Here is a 19,836-nt window from a genome sequence, read left to right as displayed (position 1 = left end):
AAACATGCCACATCACCCCCTCATCAAAAATCCCACCCTATCCTTGCAAACTACCACCACCCTATCCTCCCCAAAGTCCTTGAATATGTGATCGCCTCCCAAATCCACATGCATTCTTCTCACAACTCCATGTCTCAACCTCTCCAATCATGTCTTTACTCCATGTCACAGTACTGAAATGGAATTAATCAATCATAAATGACATCCTATGTGATTGTAGTAAAGGTAAACTATCTGTTCTCGTCCGACTTGACTTGTCCGTAGTCTTTGACACATTTAGCCACAATATCTTTCCTCCATTGTCCAACTGTGTGTGCTGCCCTTACCAAGTTCCACTCTTACTTAACCAATCAGAGCCAGAGAATTTGGTTTCTCTTGTTGCTCCTTTTCTGGTACCTCTGGCATCGTCAAGGATCTTTTAAGGCTTCCTTCTATTCATCATCTCATTGCTGACCCTTAGCAATGTCAATCAAACAAAAGACAGTTTCACATGTACACTGATTACATCTATCTCTACCTCACCATGTCACTTGACTCCCTCCCCAACACCCCCCCTTTCCCCCCCCACCCCCTTCCCCTGCTTCTGTATTTGTCTGACATCTAGCTCTGGATAAGCTGCAGTTTCCTCCAATTTAACAATGGGAAGACCAAAATCATCATCATCTGCCCCTCAACCCAACCCCTTCACCACAAACTCAATTTCTTGCTACCCAGTCCATCCTTTCACTGTCCAGACCAAGTTGAAGCACACTGTTCATAACCTCAGCTCCCTCTCTGATCCAGAGCTGGGTTTCTGACCATATATCCTCTCCGCCACAAATTCGGCCTACTGATTCCAGGACTGAAAGATTTAAAAAACAGGAAAGATTGAAGAGATTTGTGCTTTTTTCTTAAGAAAATAGGAGGTTGAGAAGTAACCTGTTGGAGATCTTTAAAATTATAAGGTGCGGAGGCAGGAGGGCAGCCAAAAGGGTAGATTTAGAGATGATGGCCAAAATTTTACATTCTGGGATCGACGTTTGGTGAAGTGCATGGAAGTGGGAGTGACTTTGCTGAGAGGGGTGGGGGGGGGGGGGGGGGGATGGCTGACCGCCTGCGATCGTGCACTGTTCAGCTCATTTAATATGGATCAGCGAGGAGCTCGCCGATCTTCATGGCGGGGTCAGGCAGGAAGTCGCCGGCACCACCCTTACCTCGTGGGTTGAAGGTCTGGACGCAATACTTAAAGGGCACCCGGACAGCCAGCACTGCTTCTTCTACCTTTGCCCGGCCACTGCTCTACCCTTCCCCGTTAACCCTTCCTTCCGTCCTTGGTCAACCTCCAACTTGCACTGTCAGCACCCGGTCTCAAACATAGGCTGGCATTCCCAGACACTCCCCAAAGAGGACGATGCTGTGGCAACTCACTGTTAATCTTGGGAGAAGCCTATCTCGCCAGGTGCACACCACTTATCTGCAGCCGTAAAAGCGAACATTCTAATTGCTCACCAGCGGGAATGTTAATTGGGGAGGCTACTTAATTCCAGCAAGCAGGTCTTTTAATGCATGCAAAAAGGCTTCCCGAAATTGCTCACTAGGAAGCCTGGCTCATCTATAAATCATTGTTAATGTCCCGAGAACATAATTGCCAAAGTCCACCCTGTCATCAGGAGACGGATTTTTGGCCTCCTGCCAAATTAAGTTATCCTGCCCGCCAATGTTCCGCTGCTGGTGGGACCGCAAGATTCAACCCAGTCTTTCCCCTTTGGAGGTGTCCAAACTGTGGGCCATGTGCATTAGATAAATACGAGTAAATGGAGTAAGGAACTCAAGACAAACATTGCTACTCAGAGGCTGGTCAGGGAATTTGTTTTTCAATCCCATTAACGGCATGTAAATCGGTTTTACACCAGCTTCCAGCAGGTCTACAATGGCGGGCACCAGCTGAAGATCCCACAATGAAGAGAAATGAAATTTGGGGGCAGCACGGTAGCCTTGTGGATAGCACAATTGCTTCACAGCTCCAGGGTCCCAGGTTCGATTCCGGCTTGGGTGACTGTCTGTGTGGAGTCTGCACATCCTCCCAGTGTGTGCGTGGGTTTCCTCCGGGTGCTCCGGCTTCCTCCCACAGTCCAAAGATGTGCAGGTTAGGTGGATTGGCCATGATAAATTGCCCTTAGTGTCCAAAATTGCCCTTAGTGTTGGGTGGGGTTACTGGGTTATGGGGATAGGGTGGCGGTGTTGACCTTGGGTAGGGTGCTCTTTCCAAGAGCCGGTGCAGACTCGATGGGCCGAATGGCCTCCTTCTGCACTGTAAATACTATGAAATGAAATGAAATGAAATGAAAATCGCTTATTGTCACAAGTAGGCTTCAAGTGAAGTTACTGTGAAAAGCCCCTAGTCGCCACATTCCGGCGCCTGTTCGGGGAGGCTGGTACGGGAATAGAACCGTGCTGCTGGCCTGCCTTGGTCTGCTTTCAAAGCCAGCGATTTAGCCCTGTGCTAAACCAGCCCCTCTGACACTGGCATAAAACCGATTTCTGGACTCCCGCCAAATTCTCCCCCTTACCCGCCATTGAACCCACCCGGCAGGGGCATGGGAGAATTCTGCCCACGGGTGGAAGCTCAAGGGGAGGTACAGTGGCGCCGTGGTTAGCACTGCTGCCTCATGGCATCCCGGCTCCGGGTCACTGGCCACTGGTCATGTAGACTTTGCACATTCTCCCAGAGTCTGCATGGATCTCACCCCCATAACCTAAAGATGTGCAGGGTAGATGGATTGGCCACGCTAAATTGAACCTGAATTGGAAAAAAGAAGTGGGCAATCTAAATTTTCAAAACATGATTGGACGCTCAAAATGCATGTCATATTCCGTCCACCAGGTGGTGCAGTATCTTCACTGGCTGCTCAGCAATGATACATTTTGGACTAATGTATTGGATTAGTTGGTGATAAACTGGAAGTATTTAACAAGGAATCAAGTGTGCAATGCAGGGTAACAGTGTAGGCTTTAATCTTCCTCCCCAATTTTGAATGTATTGGATTTTTCCGGATTTCTATTTGGATTCTCCGTTCAGCATGTCATTAACTAGGGGTGAAGAAACAAAGCTTCTTTGTGGCTGTCCAGTCCCACTGTTTGGAGGCATACAAGAGCAGCCTAGCAACATTCTCCCACCTGTTTTTCCCTCCTTCTCTGTGGCTAACCAGCTAACCTCCATTCACCAACTATCTTCGAGTTGGCTCAATTCCAGCTCAGTTCCCGTACCAGCCTCCCCGAACAGGCGCCGGAATGTGGCGACTAGGGGCTTTTTCACAGTAACTTCATTTGAAGCCTACTTCTGACAGTAAGCGATTTTCATTTTAATTTCATACACCCGGCAGGAGGGGATTCGAAAGGAGATATTCAAAATGATCACGGGTTTTGACAAAGGGGTTTGATGACTGGGGAAAAATTATTTTCACAGGTTACTGAGTGCAGAAGTTTAAGATCACCAGCATCTTCAGCAAGTGGTGGCAATTTGTGGCAATCAATGCTCTACATGTTTTCATGGGGTGTGGGCATCGCTGGCTGGGTCAGGATTTGTTGCCCACCCCTAATTTCCCTTGAACTGAGAGGCTTGCTAGAACCCCAATTCAGAGGGCAGTTCAGAGTCAACCACATTTCTGTGGGACTGGAGTCACTTGGAGAGCATAAACCTGGGTCTCTCGATTAGCAGTCCAGTTACAAATCCTTCTCTGCCACCATCTCCGCACTAAGGGGGTTACATATTGAGGAGGTAACATTTTCCATTGTCTGATCGAAATTAGAGTGGCGTTTGAACATTATAATAGGTCTTAAATCTTGGTGGAACAAATGGCAGGAGAGGGATGGTGAAGTTACGGAGCAGAGAGCTCAGGCTCATCGTCTCAGGGTCAGGGGGGCGATTTAGGGCTAGGGACGGGATGGTGGCACAGTAGTTAGTACTGCTGCCTCACAGCGCCAGAGACCTGGGTTTGATTCCGGTCTCGGGTGACTGTGTGCATGGAGTTTACACGTTCTCCCAGTGTCTGTGTGGGTTTCCTCCGATACGCTGGTTTCCTCCTGCAGTCCAAAGATGCGCAGGTTAGGTGGGGTTATGGGGTTACAGGGATAGGGCGGGGGGGGAGTGAGCCTAGGTAGGGTGCTCTTTCAGAGGATTGGTGCAGACCTGATGGGCCAAATGGCCTCCTTCTGCACTGGAGGGATTCTATAATTCTATGGGAAAGTGACATTTCTTCACTCAGATGTTTGAATCTTTGGGATTCTGTAGCTCAGAGAGGTATTCAGTAATTGAATCAATTGGAGCTGAATGATGCAAGGAGCTGGAACAGCCAGAAGACTTACCCATTTCTCCTCTTCCTTACGTTTTGAAGAAAAGTCAGCCAGATTTTCAATTCTTGGTCACCGTTCAGTCGCGTATGTGGCATTTGTGTGTGTGGTGTACATGTGTGTACATGTGGAGTGCGTGTGTGCATGCATGGTGTACATGTGTGGTGTATGCGTGTGTGCGTGCGTGTTGTGCATGGTCATGTTTCTGTGTGTGGTGTGTGTGTGCACTTGTCGTTTGCGTGTGTCTACGTGTGGTGCGTGTGCGTGGGGCATGTGTTTGGTGTGTGTGTGTGGGGGGGGGGGGCATGTGTTTTTGATGAAAGGTCAGCCAGATTTTCAATTATTGTCCACTGTCCAGTCGTGTGTGTGTGTTGCCTCTGTAACAGTGTGTCGCGTATGTGTGGCCTGTGTGCATGGCATGTATGTGGTGTGCGTGTGTGTGGACGCATCAGGTGAGAGCAGTACTCAACTGCCATGCCTCAACCGCGTCTGAGTGTGCTAACTCTTTCTGTCTGGGCATACCTATTGAAAGCAGCTTCTTACATACATCAAATTTCTACGGGTGGCACAGTGGTTTGCACTGTTGCTTCACAGCTCCAGGGTCCCAGGTTCAATTCCCGGCTTGGGTCACTGTCTGTGCGGAGTGTACACGTTCTCCCTGTGCCTGTGTGAGTTTCCTCCGGGTGCTCCGATTTCCTCCCACAAGTCCCGAAAGACGTGTTTGTTAGGTGAATTGGACATTCTGAATTCTCCCTCTGTGCACCCGACAGTCGCCGGAGTGTGGCAACTAGGGGCTTTTCACAGTAACTGCATTGCAGTGTTAATGTAAGCCTACTTGTGACAATAAAGATTATTATTATTATATGGGTAGGCACTTCTGTGGTGCGGTGAGAAGCAGATGGGAGAAGAAATACATGTACCAGCTAGCTAAAATCATCTATCATCCTACAACATTCATCAACACAGAGTAACAGGCAACACATACCCGAGGTGAAATATTTCTGAGCTTGCTCTGTTTTCATGGTTCCTTCTTTAAGGCACATCTTCACGATCTCACTGAAGATCATTTTCATTTCTGTGAAGCTGTTGCACCATACTGTATGAGCAACTTCCCTCGCTCTGCCCGCAGACTGGAACAATAGACATATTTAACATGGAATTTAAAGACTGACATCACCATCGATCGGTTCCTATTACTTGAAATTGATTTTTAAAATTTGACTTCTTTGCTGGTGATAAAAATTCACGGTCACCTTTAATAATTAATAATGCCTTTGCATCATGAGGCAAAGAGGCAAGCTAGAAAATAAAAGATATTTTATACAATTAATCAGACATTTAGGCGTCTGTGATGTCCGAGCAGGTTAAAGAGAAATGATCCAATGCTGCACAGTATTTATTACAGAGACAAAAACGTCAGACTTTCTGGAAAACTGAAATATAAACAGAAAGTGCTGGAAATATCCAGCAGGTCAGGCAGCGGGGAGAGAAACAGCGTCAACATTTCAGGTTGATGATCCTTTTGTTGGTAATACTCCATCTGGTGTTTTCGTGTCAGTGATTCGGGAAGAGGGGTCTAGTGACGAGTGTTCCCTCTAAACTGTGTGGTCGAGCAGCGACTTGGAAAGTTCCCACACAGGTTATGCCCATTTAGATTAACATGGTGTTTCCTGCCAATGCAGGATGGCCAGATGCGCACTGTCTGGGCAGCACGGTAGCACAGTGGTTAGCACTGTTGCTTCACAGCGCCAGGGTCCCAGATTCGATTCCCAGCTTGGGTCACTGTCCGTGCGGAGTCACCCTATTTCCAGTTCTCCCCAGCTTTGACAAAAGAACTCGAAACATTAGCCCCCTTCTCTCTCCACACACGCTGTCGGACCTGCTGAGATTGTTCAGTATTTTCTGTTTTTGTTTAAGTCAGGATTGATTTTGGCTGTGATTTCCCAATGCTCCAAGATTGGAAAACACACAACTGTTCATTGATTAGGCTGTTTGGTGGATAATGGAAGAGAAATTTGTAAATGGTTGGATCTTTTCAACTCTGCAAGCACTACCTTCAAAGAAGACATGAGGCAAGAGGGTTCTGCAATGGCAGAAATGGAGGCCAAACGGGAAACGATCAGGCTGTTCTCCCTTGATTTAATTCATAGTGGTGTCGAGGTGGGAGCAAAGTGTTCAACCACTTGAATGATGAATATTATGCAGTAGCATTTAAAAACAGGGCAAAAGTAATTAAACATTAGATTAACATAGTATTTAAGAGAACTGATTGATATATTTGGGGTGTTCAGATTCACACTTTTTGGGTCTAGAACTCGATTAAAGTGTTGGCCGTCACTGCTACAAATCTCCTCTCTGTTGTTTCACTACACATGATACAAAGAATACAGGCGGGACTTCAGAATTGTTTCTGTATTTGCATAAAACCGATCGATTGGACATTGCTATTACTGGGGTAATTGTGCTTTACAGCATTAGAAATGTAATTAATGAATGCAGTGTTGGCACCAAAACACAGCGATCAGCAACATTTGCAATTAAATAGGACCCTTACCAAAATAACACAAAGAGATAAGGAGGGATGAGGCTTTGGAGGGAATTGAATTAATTAATCAAAAGCAGGACTTCCGGTTGCGGCTATGCGGAGCTAAGCCGCACACTCGGCGGCTTCCGCTAAAACGGACTTTTGGGCTCTCCAGAGGAGCCCCAATGGCAATTTTTCGACGACTTCCAGTGTGGGAAGGTGATAGCAAGGTCCACCCCCCATAGTATATGGATTGGACCAGGAGCGGAGCGGTCAAAAAAGCGTTTTTGGAGCAGCGAAAAGTGCGAGGGAGAAAAAACAAGATGGCGGCGGGCGGAGATCGAGCAGCATGGGTGCAGGAGCAGCAGGAGTTTCTCAAGCGCTGCTTTGAGGAGCTGAAGAAAGAGGTGCTGGCGCCAATGCTGATGGCGATCGAGGGGTTAGTGGAGACCCAGAAGGCCCAAGGGGCGGTGATCCGGGAGGTGCGGGAAAAAACCACAGAGAACAAGGATGAGATCTTGGGCCTGGCGGTGAAGATGGAGGCACACGAGGCGCTGCACAAGAGGTGGGCGGAAAGATTCGAGGACCTGGAGAACAGGTCGAGGAGGAAGAATCTTCGGATTCTGGGTCTCCCTGAAGGAGTGGAGGGGGCCGATGCCGGGGCATATGTGAGCACGATGCTCAACTCGCTGATGGGTGCAGAGGCCTCTCCGAGTCCCCTGGAGCTAGAAGGGGCTCATTGGGTCCTGGCGAGGAGACCCAAGGCCAACGAGCCGCCAAGGGCGGTAGTGGTGAGGTTTCACCGTTTCGTGGATAGAGAGTGTGTCCTGAGATGGGCCAAGAAAGAGCGGAGCAGCAGATGGGAGAATACGGAGAACCGAATCTATCAGGACTGGAGTGCAGAGGTGGCAAAGAAGAGAGCTGGTTTTAATCGGGCCAATGCGGTGCTGCATAGGAAGGGGGTGAGGTTCGGAATGCTCCTCAAAGCAGCCAGCGCAATTGTGGGTCAGATTTCAGGATCGACACCACTACTTCGAAACGCCCGTGGAGGCTTGGACCTTTATACAAACTGAAAAGTTGGACTCAAACTGAGGGTTTGTGGTTGTGGGGGGATGTCGGTTGTATACAGGGTTTTAACTATGCATAGGGAATGTTCCACGGGTTGGGTGACGGATGGGGATGGGGGAAGAGATCTGATGGGGAGACTGTGAGAGAGTGTGGGCGCCGGTGCTGGAGGGGGGGGAGGCCCGGGGATGGCGGAATTGGGATAAGGCCGCAACAGGAGCGGCGCCAGAGGGGGCGGGGCCGGCTCAGGAAAGCGTGGGCTTTTTCCCGCGCTAGGGAAGGACGGAGGGGGGGGGGGGGGGGGGCGCTATCCGGCTGATAACTTGGAATGTGAGGGGCCTGAATGGGCCGGTTAAGAGGGCCCAAGTGTTCGCGCACTTAAAGGGACTGAAGGCAGACATGGTCATTTGAAGGTGGCAGACCAGGTCAGGTTAAGAAAGGGATGGGTAGGACAGGTATTCCATTCGGGGCTGGGTGCGAAGAACAGAGGGGTGGCAATACTGGTGGGGAAGTGGGTGTCGTTTGAGGCCAAGAATATTGTAGTGGACAATGGAGGTCGATACGTGATGGTGAGCGGTAGGTTGCAGGGGGCGTGTGTGGTATTGGTAAACGTATACCCCCGAACTGGGATAATGCTGGATTTATGAAGCGCATGTTGGGGCGGATTCCGGATCTGGAGGCAGGAAGCTTGATAATGGGGGGGGGGATTTCAACACGGTGTTGGACCCAGCATTAGATCGTTCCAGATCTAGGACGGGGAAGAGGCCGGCTCCGGCCAAGGTGCTTAGGGGGTTTATGGACCAGATTGGAGTAGAAGATCCGTGGAGGTTTGCTCGGCCCCTGGCCAGGGAATTTTCTTTTTTTTCTCACGTACACAGAGCCTACTCCTGGATAGATTTTTTTGTTTTGAGTAGGGTGCTGATCCCGAAAGTGGAGCGAACGGAGTACTCGGCCATAGCTATCTCAGACCACGTCCCGCACTTGGTGGAGCTGGAGTTAGGAGAGGGACCAACGCCCGCTGTGGCGTCTGGATGTGGGATTACTGGCGGATGAGGAGGTGTGCGGGAGGGTGCGGGGGTGCATTGAAAGGTATTTGGAGGCCAACGACAATGGGGAGGTGCGAGTGGGGGTAGTATGGGAGGCGCTGAAGGCGGTGGTCAGGGGAGAGTTAATCTCCATCAGGGCTCACAGGGAGAAGAGAGAGGGCAGGGAAAGGGAGAGGTTAGTGGGGGAGATTTTAAGGGTGGACAGGAGATATGCAGAGGCCCCCGAGGAGGGACTACTTCGGGAGCGGTGAAGTCTCCAGACGGAATTCGACCTGTTGACCACAGGGAAGGCAGAGGCACAGTGGAAGAAAGCACAGGGGGCGACGTACGAGTATGGGGAGAAGGCGAGCCGGATGCTGGCACATCAGCTCCGTAAGAGGATGGCAGCAAGGGAGATAGGTGGAGTTAAGGACAGCAGGGGAACTACGGTGCGGAGTGTGGTGAAAGTAAATGAGGCATTTAAGGACTTTTATGAGGAGCTGTACAGATCTCAGCCCCCAGCGGGGGAAGAGGGGATGCGAGGATTTCTAGATCAACTGAGGTTCCCGAGGGTGGAGGAGCAGGAGGTGGCTGGTTTGGGGGTGCCAATTGGGTTGGAGGAGCTGGTTAAAGGACTGGGGAGCATGCAAGCGGGGAAGGCCCCGGGGCCAGATGGGTTCCCGGTAGAGTTTTACAGGAAGTATGCGGACCTGTTAGCCCCGTTGCTAGTGAGGACTTTCAATGAGGCAAGGGAGGAGGGGAACCCTGCCCCCGACAATGTCCGGGGCGCTGATCTCTCTGATCCTGAAGCGGGACAAGGACGCACTGCAATGTGGGTCGTATAGACCGATCTCGCTCCTCAATGTGGATGCTAAGTTGCTGGCAAAAGTGCTGGCTACGAGAATTGAGGACTGTGTCCCGGGGGTGATTCATGAAGACCAGACGGGATTTGTAAAGGGCAGGCAGCTAAACACTAATGTGTGGAGGCTCCTCAATGTGATTATGATGCCCTCGGTGGAGGGAGAGGCGGAGATAGTGGCAGCTATGGACGCGGAGACGGCCTTTGATTGGGTGGAGTGGGAGTATCTGTGGGAAGTGTAGCGGAGGTTTGGGTTTGGGGAGGGGTTTATCAGGTGGGTTAAGCTCCTATTTGGAGCCCCGGTGGCGGGTGTGGCTACGAATCGGTGGAGGTCGGAGTATTTTCGGCTGTATCGAGGGACGAGGCAGGGGCGCCCCCTGTCCCCCCTGTTGTTTGCATTAGCAAATGAGCCTTTGGCCATGGCATTAAGGGAGTCCAGGAAATGTGGGAGGGGTGGTCTGAGGGGGAGAGGAGCATCGGGTGTCGCTGTATGCGGACGACCTGTTGCTGTACGTGGCAGATCCAGTGGAGGGGATGGTGGAGGTCATGCAGATGCTAAGGGAGTTTGGGGACTTCTCGGGCTATAAGCTCAATGTAGGGAAAAGTTAGCTCTTTGTGGTTCATCCAGGGGACCAGGGAAGAGGGATAGACGACCTACCGTTGAGGAGGGCGGAAAGGAGCTTTCGGTACTTGGGGATCCAGGTAGCTAGGAACTGGGTGGCCCTGCACAAACTTAATTTGACGCGGCTGGTGGAGCAGATGGAGGAGGACTTCAAAAGATGGGATGTGTTGCCACTCTCGCTAGCGGGCAGGGTACAGTCGATTAAAATGATGGTCACCCCGAGGTTTCTTTTTGTGTTCCAGTGCCTTCCTATTATGATTACCAAGGCCTTTTTTAAGTGGATAGGTAGGAGCATCATGGGTTTTGTGTGGGCAAACAAGACCCCGAGGGTAAGGAGGGTGTTTCTAGAGCGTAGGAGGGACAGAGGAGGGCTGGCGTTGCCGAATCTGGGTGACTATTATTGGGCAGCCAACGTGGCGATGATCCATAAGTGGGTAATAGAGGTCGGAGGTGGCGTCCTGCAAAGGAACGAGCCTGAGGGCGCTGGTGACGGCACCGCTGCCGCTCTCGCCGACAAGGTACACCACGAGTCCGGTGGTGGCAGCAACGCTAAAGACCTGGGGGCAGTGGAGACGACATAGGGGGGGGAAGTTGGGGCCTCGGTGTGGACCCCAATACGGGGGAGCCACCGGTTTGTCCCAGGGAGAATAGATGGAGGGTTTTTGGGATGGCACAGGGCAGGGATAAGAAGGTTGGGGGACCTGTTTGTGGAGGGGAAGTTCGCGAGCCTGGGTGAACTGGAGGAGAAGTACGGACTCCCCCGGGGAACACCTTCAGTTATTTACAGGCGGCAAGTGGTGGAATTCCCGCTGCCGCTGCCACGCACAGTACAGGACAGGGTGCTCTTGGGGGGGTGGGTTGGAGTGGGGAAGATCTCGGAAACTTACCGGGTGATGCAGGAGGAGGAGGAGGCCTCGGTGGTGGAGTTGAAAGGTAAGTGGGAGGAGGAGTTGGGGGAGGAGATCGAGGAAGGGACGTGGGCAGATGCCCTGGGGAGGGTAAATTCTTCCTCATCGTGCGCGAGGCTCAGCCTCACACAGTTTAAGGTGCTGCACAGGGCACACATGACCGGGACAAGGGTGAGTCGGTTCTTTGGGGGTGAGGACAGGTGTGTTAGGTGCTCAGGGAGCCCAGTAAACCACACCCATATGTTCTGGGCATGCCCAGCACTGGAGGAATTTTGGAGGGGTGTAGCGAAGACGGTGTCGAAGGTGGTAGGATCCAGGGTCAAGCCGGGCTGGGGGCTCGCAATATTTGGGGTTGCAGGGGAGCCGGGAGTGCAGGAGGCGAAAGAGGCCGGTATTCTGGCCTTTGCATCCCTGGTAGCCCGGCGAAGGATTCTTCTTCAGTGGAGGGATGCGAGGCCCCCAAGCGTGGAATCCTGGATCAATGATATGGCGGGGTTTATTAAATTGGAGAGGGTGAAATCCGCCTTAAGGGGATCGGTACAAGAGTTCTTTGTAGGCGGTGGCAACCGTTCTTGGACTTCCTGGCAGAACGGTAGACAATGGTCAGTTGGTCAGTAGCAGCAGCAACCCGGGGGGGTGGGGGGGGGGGGGGGGGGTCTATTTTATTTTTGTTTGTTTACACTGGGGATCTGAGGGGGTGTATATATTTGCTATGTTGGCTTTGTGTTAACTCGGGGTGTTAATTTATTATTTATGTATCGGGGTGGGGGGCACGGGGGTGGTTTTACTTTGTTCCGTATTTAATTTTATCGGGTTTCTTTTTCATTCTGTTGTTGATATTTTGTGAATACATTAATAAAAATTGTTTTTAAAAAAAGCAGTCTTAATGTAAGAACACATTAATTCATTGACTTGATATTTTTCCAGCTGCTTCTGTAAATGGAGTAATCACATTGTTAAAGTAGCTGCTGAAGTGATGCATTAACACACTACTGTCACATAGCTCAAGCACACTCATTAGGTTATTACAATCTAGTCATGTATTTCACAGATAGTGTCAGCAGTGAAAGCTCACGATGTCCAAGATAAACCAACTTGCTGGAGTTTTTTACTGAGCTAACAGAGAAGGTTGATGAAGATAATGATGTTGATGTGGTGTACATGGACTTCCAAAAGACATTTGATAAAGTGCCAAATGACAAGCTCGCGAGCAAAGTTAGAGCTCACGGAATAAAAGGGACAGTTGCAACATGGATATGAAATTGGCAGAGTGAGAGGAAGAGAGTATGGTTGCTTTTCAGACTGGGGCAGTTTTATTGTTCCCCAGAGGTTGGTGTTAGGAGTTCTGTTATTGTAAATTGTGAGGGCAATGTTAAAAGACGCAGAGGCTGATGGGATGGGCGGACAAGTGGCAGATGAAATTTAATACTGAAAAGTGTGACATGATTCATATTGTTAGGAAGAATGAGGAGCGGCAATATAAAATGAAGGGTACAATTCCAAAGGAAGAGGGGGAGCTGAGAATATCTGCGCACAAATCATTCAAAGCGGCAGATGTGACCAACTGTCCTGGATTTTCTGGCATTGATCTGTAATTGTGGTGATTGTCCTTTGTTACGGGGCTCGTTTGCCCCATAATTTTGACCGTTAAATTTTGCGCATTTGCAGTTCGTACCCGTGCCTCGCACACGCCCCAGCACCAACAGCCCCCATTTGTATGTTCCCCACACCCACGTCCCCTTCTTCCCAAGACTCATCCTGGAGGCAGGGCAGGTTGAGAAAGTGGTTCTCGAAACAAACAGGATCTTGAGCTTTATAAATAGAGACAGAGAGTACAACAGCAAGGAAGTTATAATAAAGCTGCATAAAACACTGGTACAGCCTCAGCAAGAGCATTGTGTCTACTTCGGGCACCATGTTTTAGGAAGTGTGAAGGTATTAGAGAGGGTGCAGAAAAAATTCCCGAGGGTGGTTCCAGTGATCAGGAATTTCAGTTAAGTTGGCTGATGAGAGAAGAAACGATTGAGAGGACTTCCGGGTGCGGCGATGACCAGCTGAGTCGCACGTTTCGGCAGCTCCCTGTGAAACGGACTTTTGGGCTCTTGATAGGAGCCCCAACGGCAATTTTGACGGCTAAAAACACTGTGCGGTAAACCAGAAGGGAATCCCCCCTGTATACGGATGGAAAAAGGAGGAGAGAGTGGCCAGGTTGCAGTGGATCCTTTAGAACAGCGGCAAGGAAGGCAAGCAAAAACCAAGATGGCGTCGGAAGGTGGCAGTTTAACATGGGGCCCTGAACAACAAGAGTTCTTGAAATGCTGTGTGGAAGAGATCAAAAAGGAAATGAAGAAAGAGCTGCTGGCCCCGATACTACAGGCGATCGAAGGGCTAAAGGAGGAACAAAAGACCCAGGAGCGGGAGCTTCGGGTCGTGAAGGCAAAGGCAGCCAAGAATGAGGACGATATACAGGGCCTGGTGGTGAAGACGGAGACGCAGGAGGCACATCAGAAACGACGTGTGGAAAGGTTGGAGGCACTGGAAAACAACGCAAGGAGGAACAACCTGAGGATTCTTGGTCTTCCTGAAGGTGTGGAGGGAGCGGACGTCGGGGCATATGTGAGCACGATGCTGCACTCGTTAATGGGAGCGGAGGCCCCGGCGGGTCCGTTGGAGGTGGAGGGAGCATACCGAGTGATGGCGCGAGGACCGAGAGCAGGAGAAATTCCCAGAGCCATAGTGGTGAGATTCCTCCGTTTTAAGGATAGAGAAATGGTCCTTAGATGGGCGAAGAAAACTCGGAGCAGTAAATGGGAGAACGCGGTGATCCGCGTTTATCAAGACTGGAGTGCGGAGGTGGCGAGAAGGAGGGCGAGCTTTAATCGGGCCAAGGCGGTGCTTCATAAAAAGAAGATAAAATTTGGAATGCTGCAACCGGCAAGACTGTGGGTCACATATCGAGGGAGGCACCACTACTTTGAGACGGCGGATGAAGCGTGGACTTTTATTGTGGAAGAAAAACTGGAATGAGCGGGTTATTAAAAAGAACGTTCGAACAAAGTGGTGGGGCGAATGTGGGGGGCAAAGAGGGGTTTTATGTACTAATCCTGCGATGTGGTAACTTTTCTCTCTCCCACAGGTGGTGATGGGGGGAGGAGGGGAGGTGGAGGAGATGGGGCGTTGGCCATTGGGGGCGGGGCCAAGGGAGAAGCGCGGCCTTGGTTCCCGCGCTATGATAATCATGGCGGGAATAGAGAAGCAGGAAGGAGGGGGCGTCGCACCGTGCGAGCCGAGGTCACCGGGGGAAGCCGAGGTCAGCCAGAGTTTGGGGGGAGTAATTACGCTAGCGGGGGATCTAGCGGGGGGGGTGGGAGGGGGGAATTACTGGGTTGCTGCTGCTGGGGAGAGGGGGGAGCTGGTATGGGAGAGGATGGGCGGGGGGGGGCACCGCCTGGGGGAGATACAGCTGCGTGGGAACTGGGTGAGGAGCTGGAAAAAGGTGATGGCTAATCGACAAGGGGGGGGGTAGGAAGCCCCCCAACTCGGCTGATCACGTGGAACGTGAGAGGGCTGAACGGGCCGATAAAGAGGGCACGGGTACTCGCACACCTTAAGAAACTTAAGGCAGATGTGGTTATGTTACAGGAAACGCACCTGAAACTGATAGACCAGGTTAGGCTACGCAAAGGATGGGTGGGGCAGGTGTTCCATTCGGGGCTAGATGCGAAAAACAGGGGGGTGGCTATATTAGTGGGGAAGCGGGTAATGTTCGAGGCAAAGACTATAGTGGCGGATAACGGGGGCAAATACGTGATGGTGAGTGGCAAACTACAGGGGGAGACGGTGGTTTTGGTAAACGTATATGCCCCGAACTGGGATGATGCCAATTTTATGAGGCGGATGCTAGGACGCATTCCGGACCTAGAGATGGGAAAGCTGATAATGGGGGGAGATTTTAATACGGTGTTGGAACCAGGGCTGGATAGGTCGAAGTCCAGGACTGGAAGGAGGCCGGCAGCAGCCAAGGTGCTTAAAGATTTTATGGAGCAGATGGGAGGTGTAGACCCGTGGAGATTTAGCAGACCTAGGAGTAAGGAGTTCTCGTTTTTCTCCTATGTCCATAAAGTCTACTCGCGAATAGACTTTTTTGTGCTGGGTAGGGCATTGATCCCGAAGGTGAGGGGAACGGAGTATACGGCTATAGCCATTTCGGATCACGCTCCACACTGGGTGGACTTGGAGATAGGGGAGGAAACAGGAGGGCGCCCACCCTGGAGAATGGACATGGGACTAATGGCAGATGAGGGGGTGTGTCTAAGGGTGAGGGGGTGCATTGAAAAGTACTTGGAACTCAATGATAATGGGGAGGTCCAGGTGGGAGTGGTCTGGGAGGCGTTGAAGGCGGTGGTTAGAGGGGAGCTGATATCAATAAGGGCACATAAAGGGAAGCAGGAGGGTAAGGAACGGGAGCGGTTGCTGCAAGAACCTTTGAGGGTGGACAGACAATATGCGGAAGCACCGGAGGAGGGACTGTACAGGGAAAGGCAAAGGCTACATGTAGAATTTGACTTGCTGACTACAGGCACTGCAGAGGCACAATGGAGGAAGGCACAGGGTGTACAGTACGAATATGGGGAGAAGGCGAGCAGGTTGCTGGCACACCAATTGAGGAAAAGGGGAGCAGCGAGGGAAATAGGGGGAGTGAGGGATGAGGAAGGAGAGATGGAGCGGGGAGCGGAGAGAGTGAATGGAGTGTTCAAGACATTTTATAAAAAATTATATGAAGCTCAACCCCCGGATGGGAGGGAGAGAATGATGGGCTTCTTGGATCGGCTGGAATTTCCCAAGGTGGAAGAGCAGGAAAGGGTGGGACTGGGAGCACAGATCGAGGTAGAAGAAGTGGTGAAAGGAATTAGGAGCATGCAGGCGGGAAAGGCCCCGGGACCGGATGGATTCCCAGTCGAATTCTATAGAAAATATGTGGACTTGCTCGCCCCGGTACTGACGAGGACCTTTAATGAGGCAAAGGAAAGGGGACAACTGCCCCCGACTATGTCTGAAGCAACGATATCGCTTCTCTTAAAGAAGGAAAAGGACCCGCTACAATGCGGGTCCTATAGACCTATTTCCCTCCTAAATGTAGATGCCAAGGTCCTGGCCAAGGTAATGGCAATGAGAATAGAGGAATGTGTCCCGGGGGTGGTCCACGAGGACCAAACTGGGTTTGTGAAGGGGAGACAGCTGAACACGAATATACGGAGGTTGTTAGGGGTAATGATGATGGCCCCACCAGAGGGAGAAACGGAGATAGTAGTGGCGATGGATGCAGAGAAAGCATTTGATAGAGTGGAGTGGGATTATTTGTGGGAGGTGTTGAGGAGATTTGGTTTTGGAGAGGGGTATGTTAGATGGGTGCAGCTGTTGTATAGGGCCCCAGTGGCGAGCGTGGTCACGAATGGACGGGGATCTGCATATTTTCGGCTCCATAGAGGGACAAGGAAGGGATGCCCTCTGTCCCCATTATTGTTTGCACTGGCGATTGAGCCCCTGGCGATAGCGTTGAGGGGTTCCAAGAAGTGGAGGGGAGTACTTAGGGGAGGAGAAGAGCACCGGGTATCTTTGTATGCGGACGATTTGCTACTATACGTGGCGGACCCGGCGGAGGGGATGCCAGAAATAATGCGGATACTTGGGGAGTTTGGGGATTTTTCAGGGTATAAATTGAACATGGGGAAAAGTGAGTTGTTTGTGGTGCATCCAGGGGAGCAGAGTAGAGAAATAGAGGACCTACCGTTGAGGAAGGTAACAAGGGACTTTCGTTACCTGGGGATCCAGATAGCTAAGAATTGGGGCACATTGCATAGGTTAAATTTAACGCGGTTGGTGGAACAGATGGAGGAGGATTTCAAGAGATGGGATATGGTATCCCTGTCAATGGCAGGGAGGGTGCAGGCGGTTAAGATGGTGGTCCTCCCGAGATTCCTCTTTGTGTTTCAGTGCCTCCCGGTGGTGATCACGAAGGCTTTTTTTAAAAGGATTGAAAAGAGCATCATGGGTTTTGTGTGGGCCGGGAAGACCCCGAGAGTGAGGAAGGGATTCTTACAGCGTAGCAGGGATAGGGGGGGGCTGGCACTACCGAGCCTAAGTGAGTATTATTGGGCCGCTAATATTTCAATGGTGAGTAAGTGGATGGGAGAGGAGGAGGGAGCGGCGTGGAAGAGATTAGAGTGGGCGTCCTGTAGGGGGACTAGCCTACAGGCTATGGTGACAGCCCCATTGCCGTTCTCACCGAGGAACTACACCACAAGCCCGGTGGTGGTGGCTACACTGAAGATTTGGGGACAGTGGAGACGGCATAGGGGAAAGACTGGAGCCTTGGGGGGGTCCCCGATAAGAAACAACCATAGGTTTGCCCCGGGGGGAATGGATGGGGGATATGGAATGTGGCAAAGAGCAGGAATAACGCAACTGAAAGATCTGTTTGTGGATGGGAAGTTCGCGAGTCTGGGAGCACTGACCGAGAAATATGGGTTGCCCCAAGGGAATGCATTCAGGTATATGCAGCTGAGGGCTTTTGCGAGGCAACAGGTGAGGGAATTCCCGCAGCTCCCGACACAAGAGGTGCAGGACAGAGTGATCTCAAAGACATGGGTGGGGGATGGTAAGGTGTCAGATATATATAGGGAAATGAGGGACGAAGGGGAGACTATGGTAGATGAACTAAAAGGGAAATGGGAAGAAGAGCTGGGGGAGGAGATCAAGGAGGGGCTGTGGGCAGATGCCCTAAGCAGGGTAAACTCGTCGTCCTCGTGTGCCAGGCTAAGCCTGATTCAGTTTAAGGTATTACACAGGGCACATATGACTGGAGCACGGCTCAGTAAATTTTTTGGGGTGGAGGATAGGTGTGCGAGGTGCTCGAGAAGCCCAGCGAATCATACCCATATGTTTTGGTCATGCCCGGCACTACAGGGGTTTTGGATGGGGGTGACAAAGGTGCTTTCAAAAGTAGTGGGGGTCCGGGTCGAACCAAGCTGGGGGTTGGCTATATTTGGGGTTGCACAAGAGCCGGGAGTGCAGGAGGCGAGAGAGGCCGATGTTTTGGCCTTTGCGTCCCTAGTAGCCCGGCGCAGGATATTGCTAATGTGGAAAGAAGCCAAGCCCCCGGGGGTGGAGACCTGGATAAATGACATGGCGGGGTTTATAAAGCTAGAGCGGATTAAGTTGGTCCTAAGGGGGTCGGCTCAAGGGTTCACCAGGCGGTGGCAACCGTTCGTCGAATACCTCGCAGAAAGATAGACGGAATGGGAAAAAGAAGGCAGCAGCAGCAGCCCAGGATCGGGGGGGGGGGGGGGGGGGGGGGGGGGGGAGGAGGAACCAGAAGGACTCTCAGGGTTGTTAATATATACTGTATAGTATGTATAGGTCGTTGCTACAGATAATTATATATTGGGCTGTTAAATTATATTTTTGGAGAGTGTTACTTGTGACAAGGCAGTTGCCAATTAGGGCTAGTTTTCATTTTTGTTATTTATTATTTATTCATTTTTTTTTTGTTTATAAAATAGGTCATTGTTATTTGTGTTGTTATAATATTGTGTAAAGGATGCACAATGTACTGTGTTGGTTGACCAAAAATTTTCAATAAAATATTTAATAAAAAAAAAAGAAACGATTGAGAGGCGGTTTGGTAGAGGTGTTCAAATTCATGAGGAGTCTAGGCAGAGTAGATAGGGAGAAACTTCCCATCGCATGCAATCCATACAAACTCACCTTGTTGCAATAGTCAGGAAGGACATCAGTTTTAGACCTGAGGTAGTAAGCAGGTGGAACAGAATTCTCATCCCTCTGGTACCAGTTCTCCAGGAGCCTTGTGCTGACACCTTCATTTTCTGATTTGCAGAGAATCACCTCAAATTCACTGGCTTCAATTTCTGCAGGTAAGCTGACACTTCCGTACTGCTCCCCTATTAATGCCTAAAAAGAATCACATGGCATGGGGTTGGGGTTACAAGATTTCTTCCAGTAAAGTATCAATAAGGAATATTCACTGCATGCTAAAGGTTCGCACTGAGCATGTTTGATGGCCTGAGTGGAACGTATTGCAAGAATGCCCGAGACAAGTCCCTAATCAGCACGGACTGAAGTGGAGGGGGTGCGTACAGAGGTGGGATGAAGGCAAGGGCAAGGCAAGTGGAAAAATATGTCAAAGGTGAGCATGCTGCTGCAGCTGAGACTGCTTAGCTTGAGCTCAATTGACATGACTGGAATCAGGCTAGTCACACAGTTGTGCCCACTCAAGCACCACTAGAGTGCGAGAGTGCCAGTGATTGCTGCTCAGCATTTAACCTTTGGTGCTCAGATTTTAAAATTCAATGACTCTTATGGTGTGGCAGTACCAATGTCCGACTGGGCAAGCCAGAATATCCCCTTAGAAAGGTGGTCATGGTACACTGTCTAAGGATAGCACTCCTAATTATTTGCTATATGCTGAAGTGCCTATTGACAAG

At 50.7% G+C, this 19,836-nt stretch overlaps 1 protein-coding gene across 1 annotated transcript in view; it reads right to left on the bottom strand.

The window, feature by feature from the left end:
* LOC140391993 (NACHT and WD repeat domain-containing protein 2-like) overlaps window positions 1-19,836 on the bottom strand; it is a 60,411-nt gene that overhangs the window by 16,871 nt on the left and 23,704 nt on the right. The window contains exons 4-5 of the mRNA XM_072477114.1: window positions 19,100-19,303; window positions 5,315-5,459 (exon numbers count right to left, since the gene is read on the bottom strand). Of these exons, the coding sequence (XP_072333215.1) occupies window positions 5,315-5,459; window positions 19,100-19,303 (349 nt within the window). The remainder of the gene's footprint in view (window positions 1-5,314; window positions 5,460-19,099; window positions 19,304-19,836) is intronic.

Source organism: Scyliorhinus torazame, chromosome 15 (assembly GCF_047496885.1).
Source record: "Scyliorhinus torazame isolate Kashiwa2021f chromosome 15, sScyTor2.1, whole genome shotgun sequence".
In the NCBI taxonomy this organism is placed as follows: Eukaryota; Metazoa; Chordata; class Chondrichthyes; order Carcharhiniformes; family Scyliorhinidae; genus Scyliorhinus; species Scyliorhinus torazame.
Note: the sequence above shows the minus strand (reverse complement) of the source record. Positions and strands in the feature narration are given on the sequence as shown.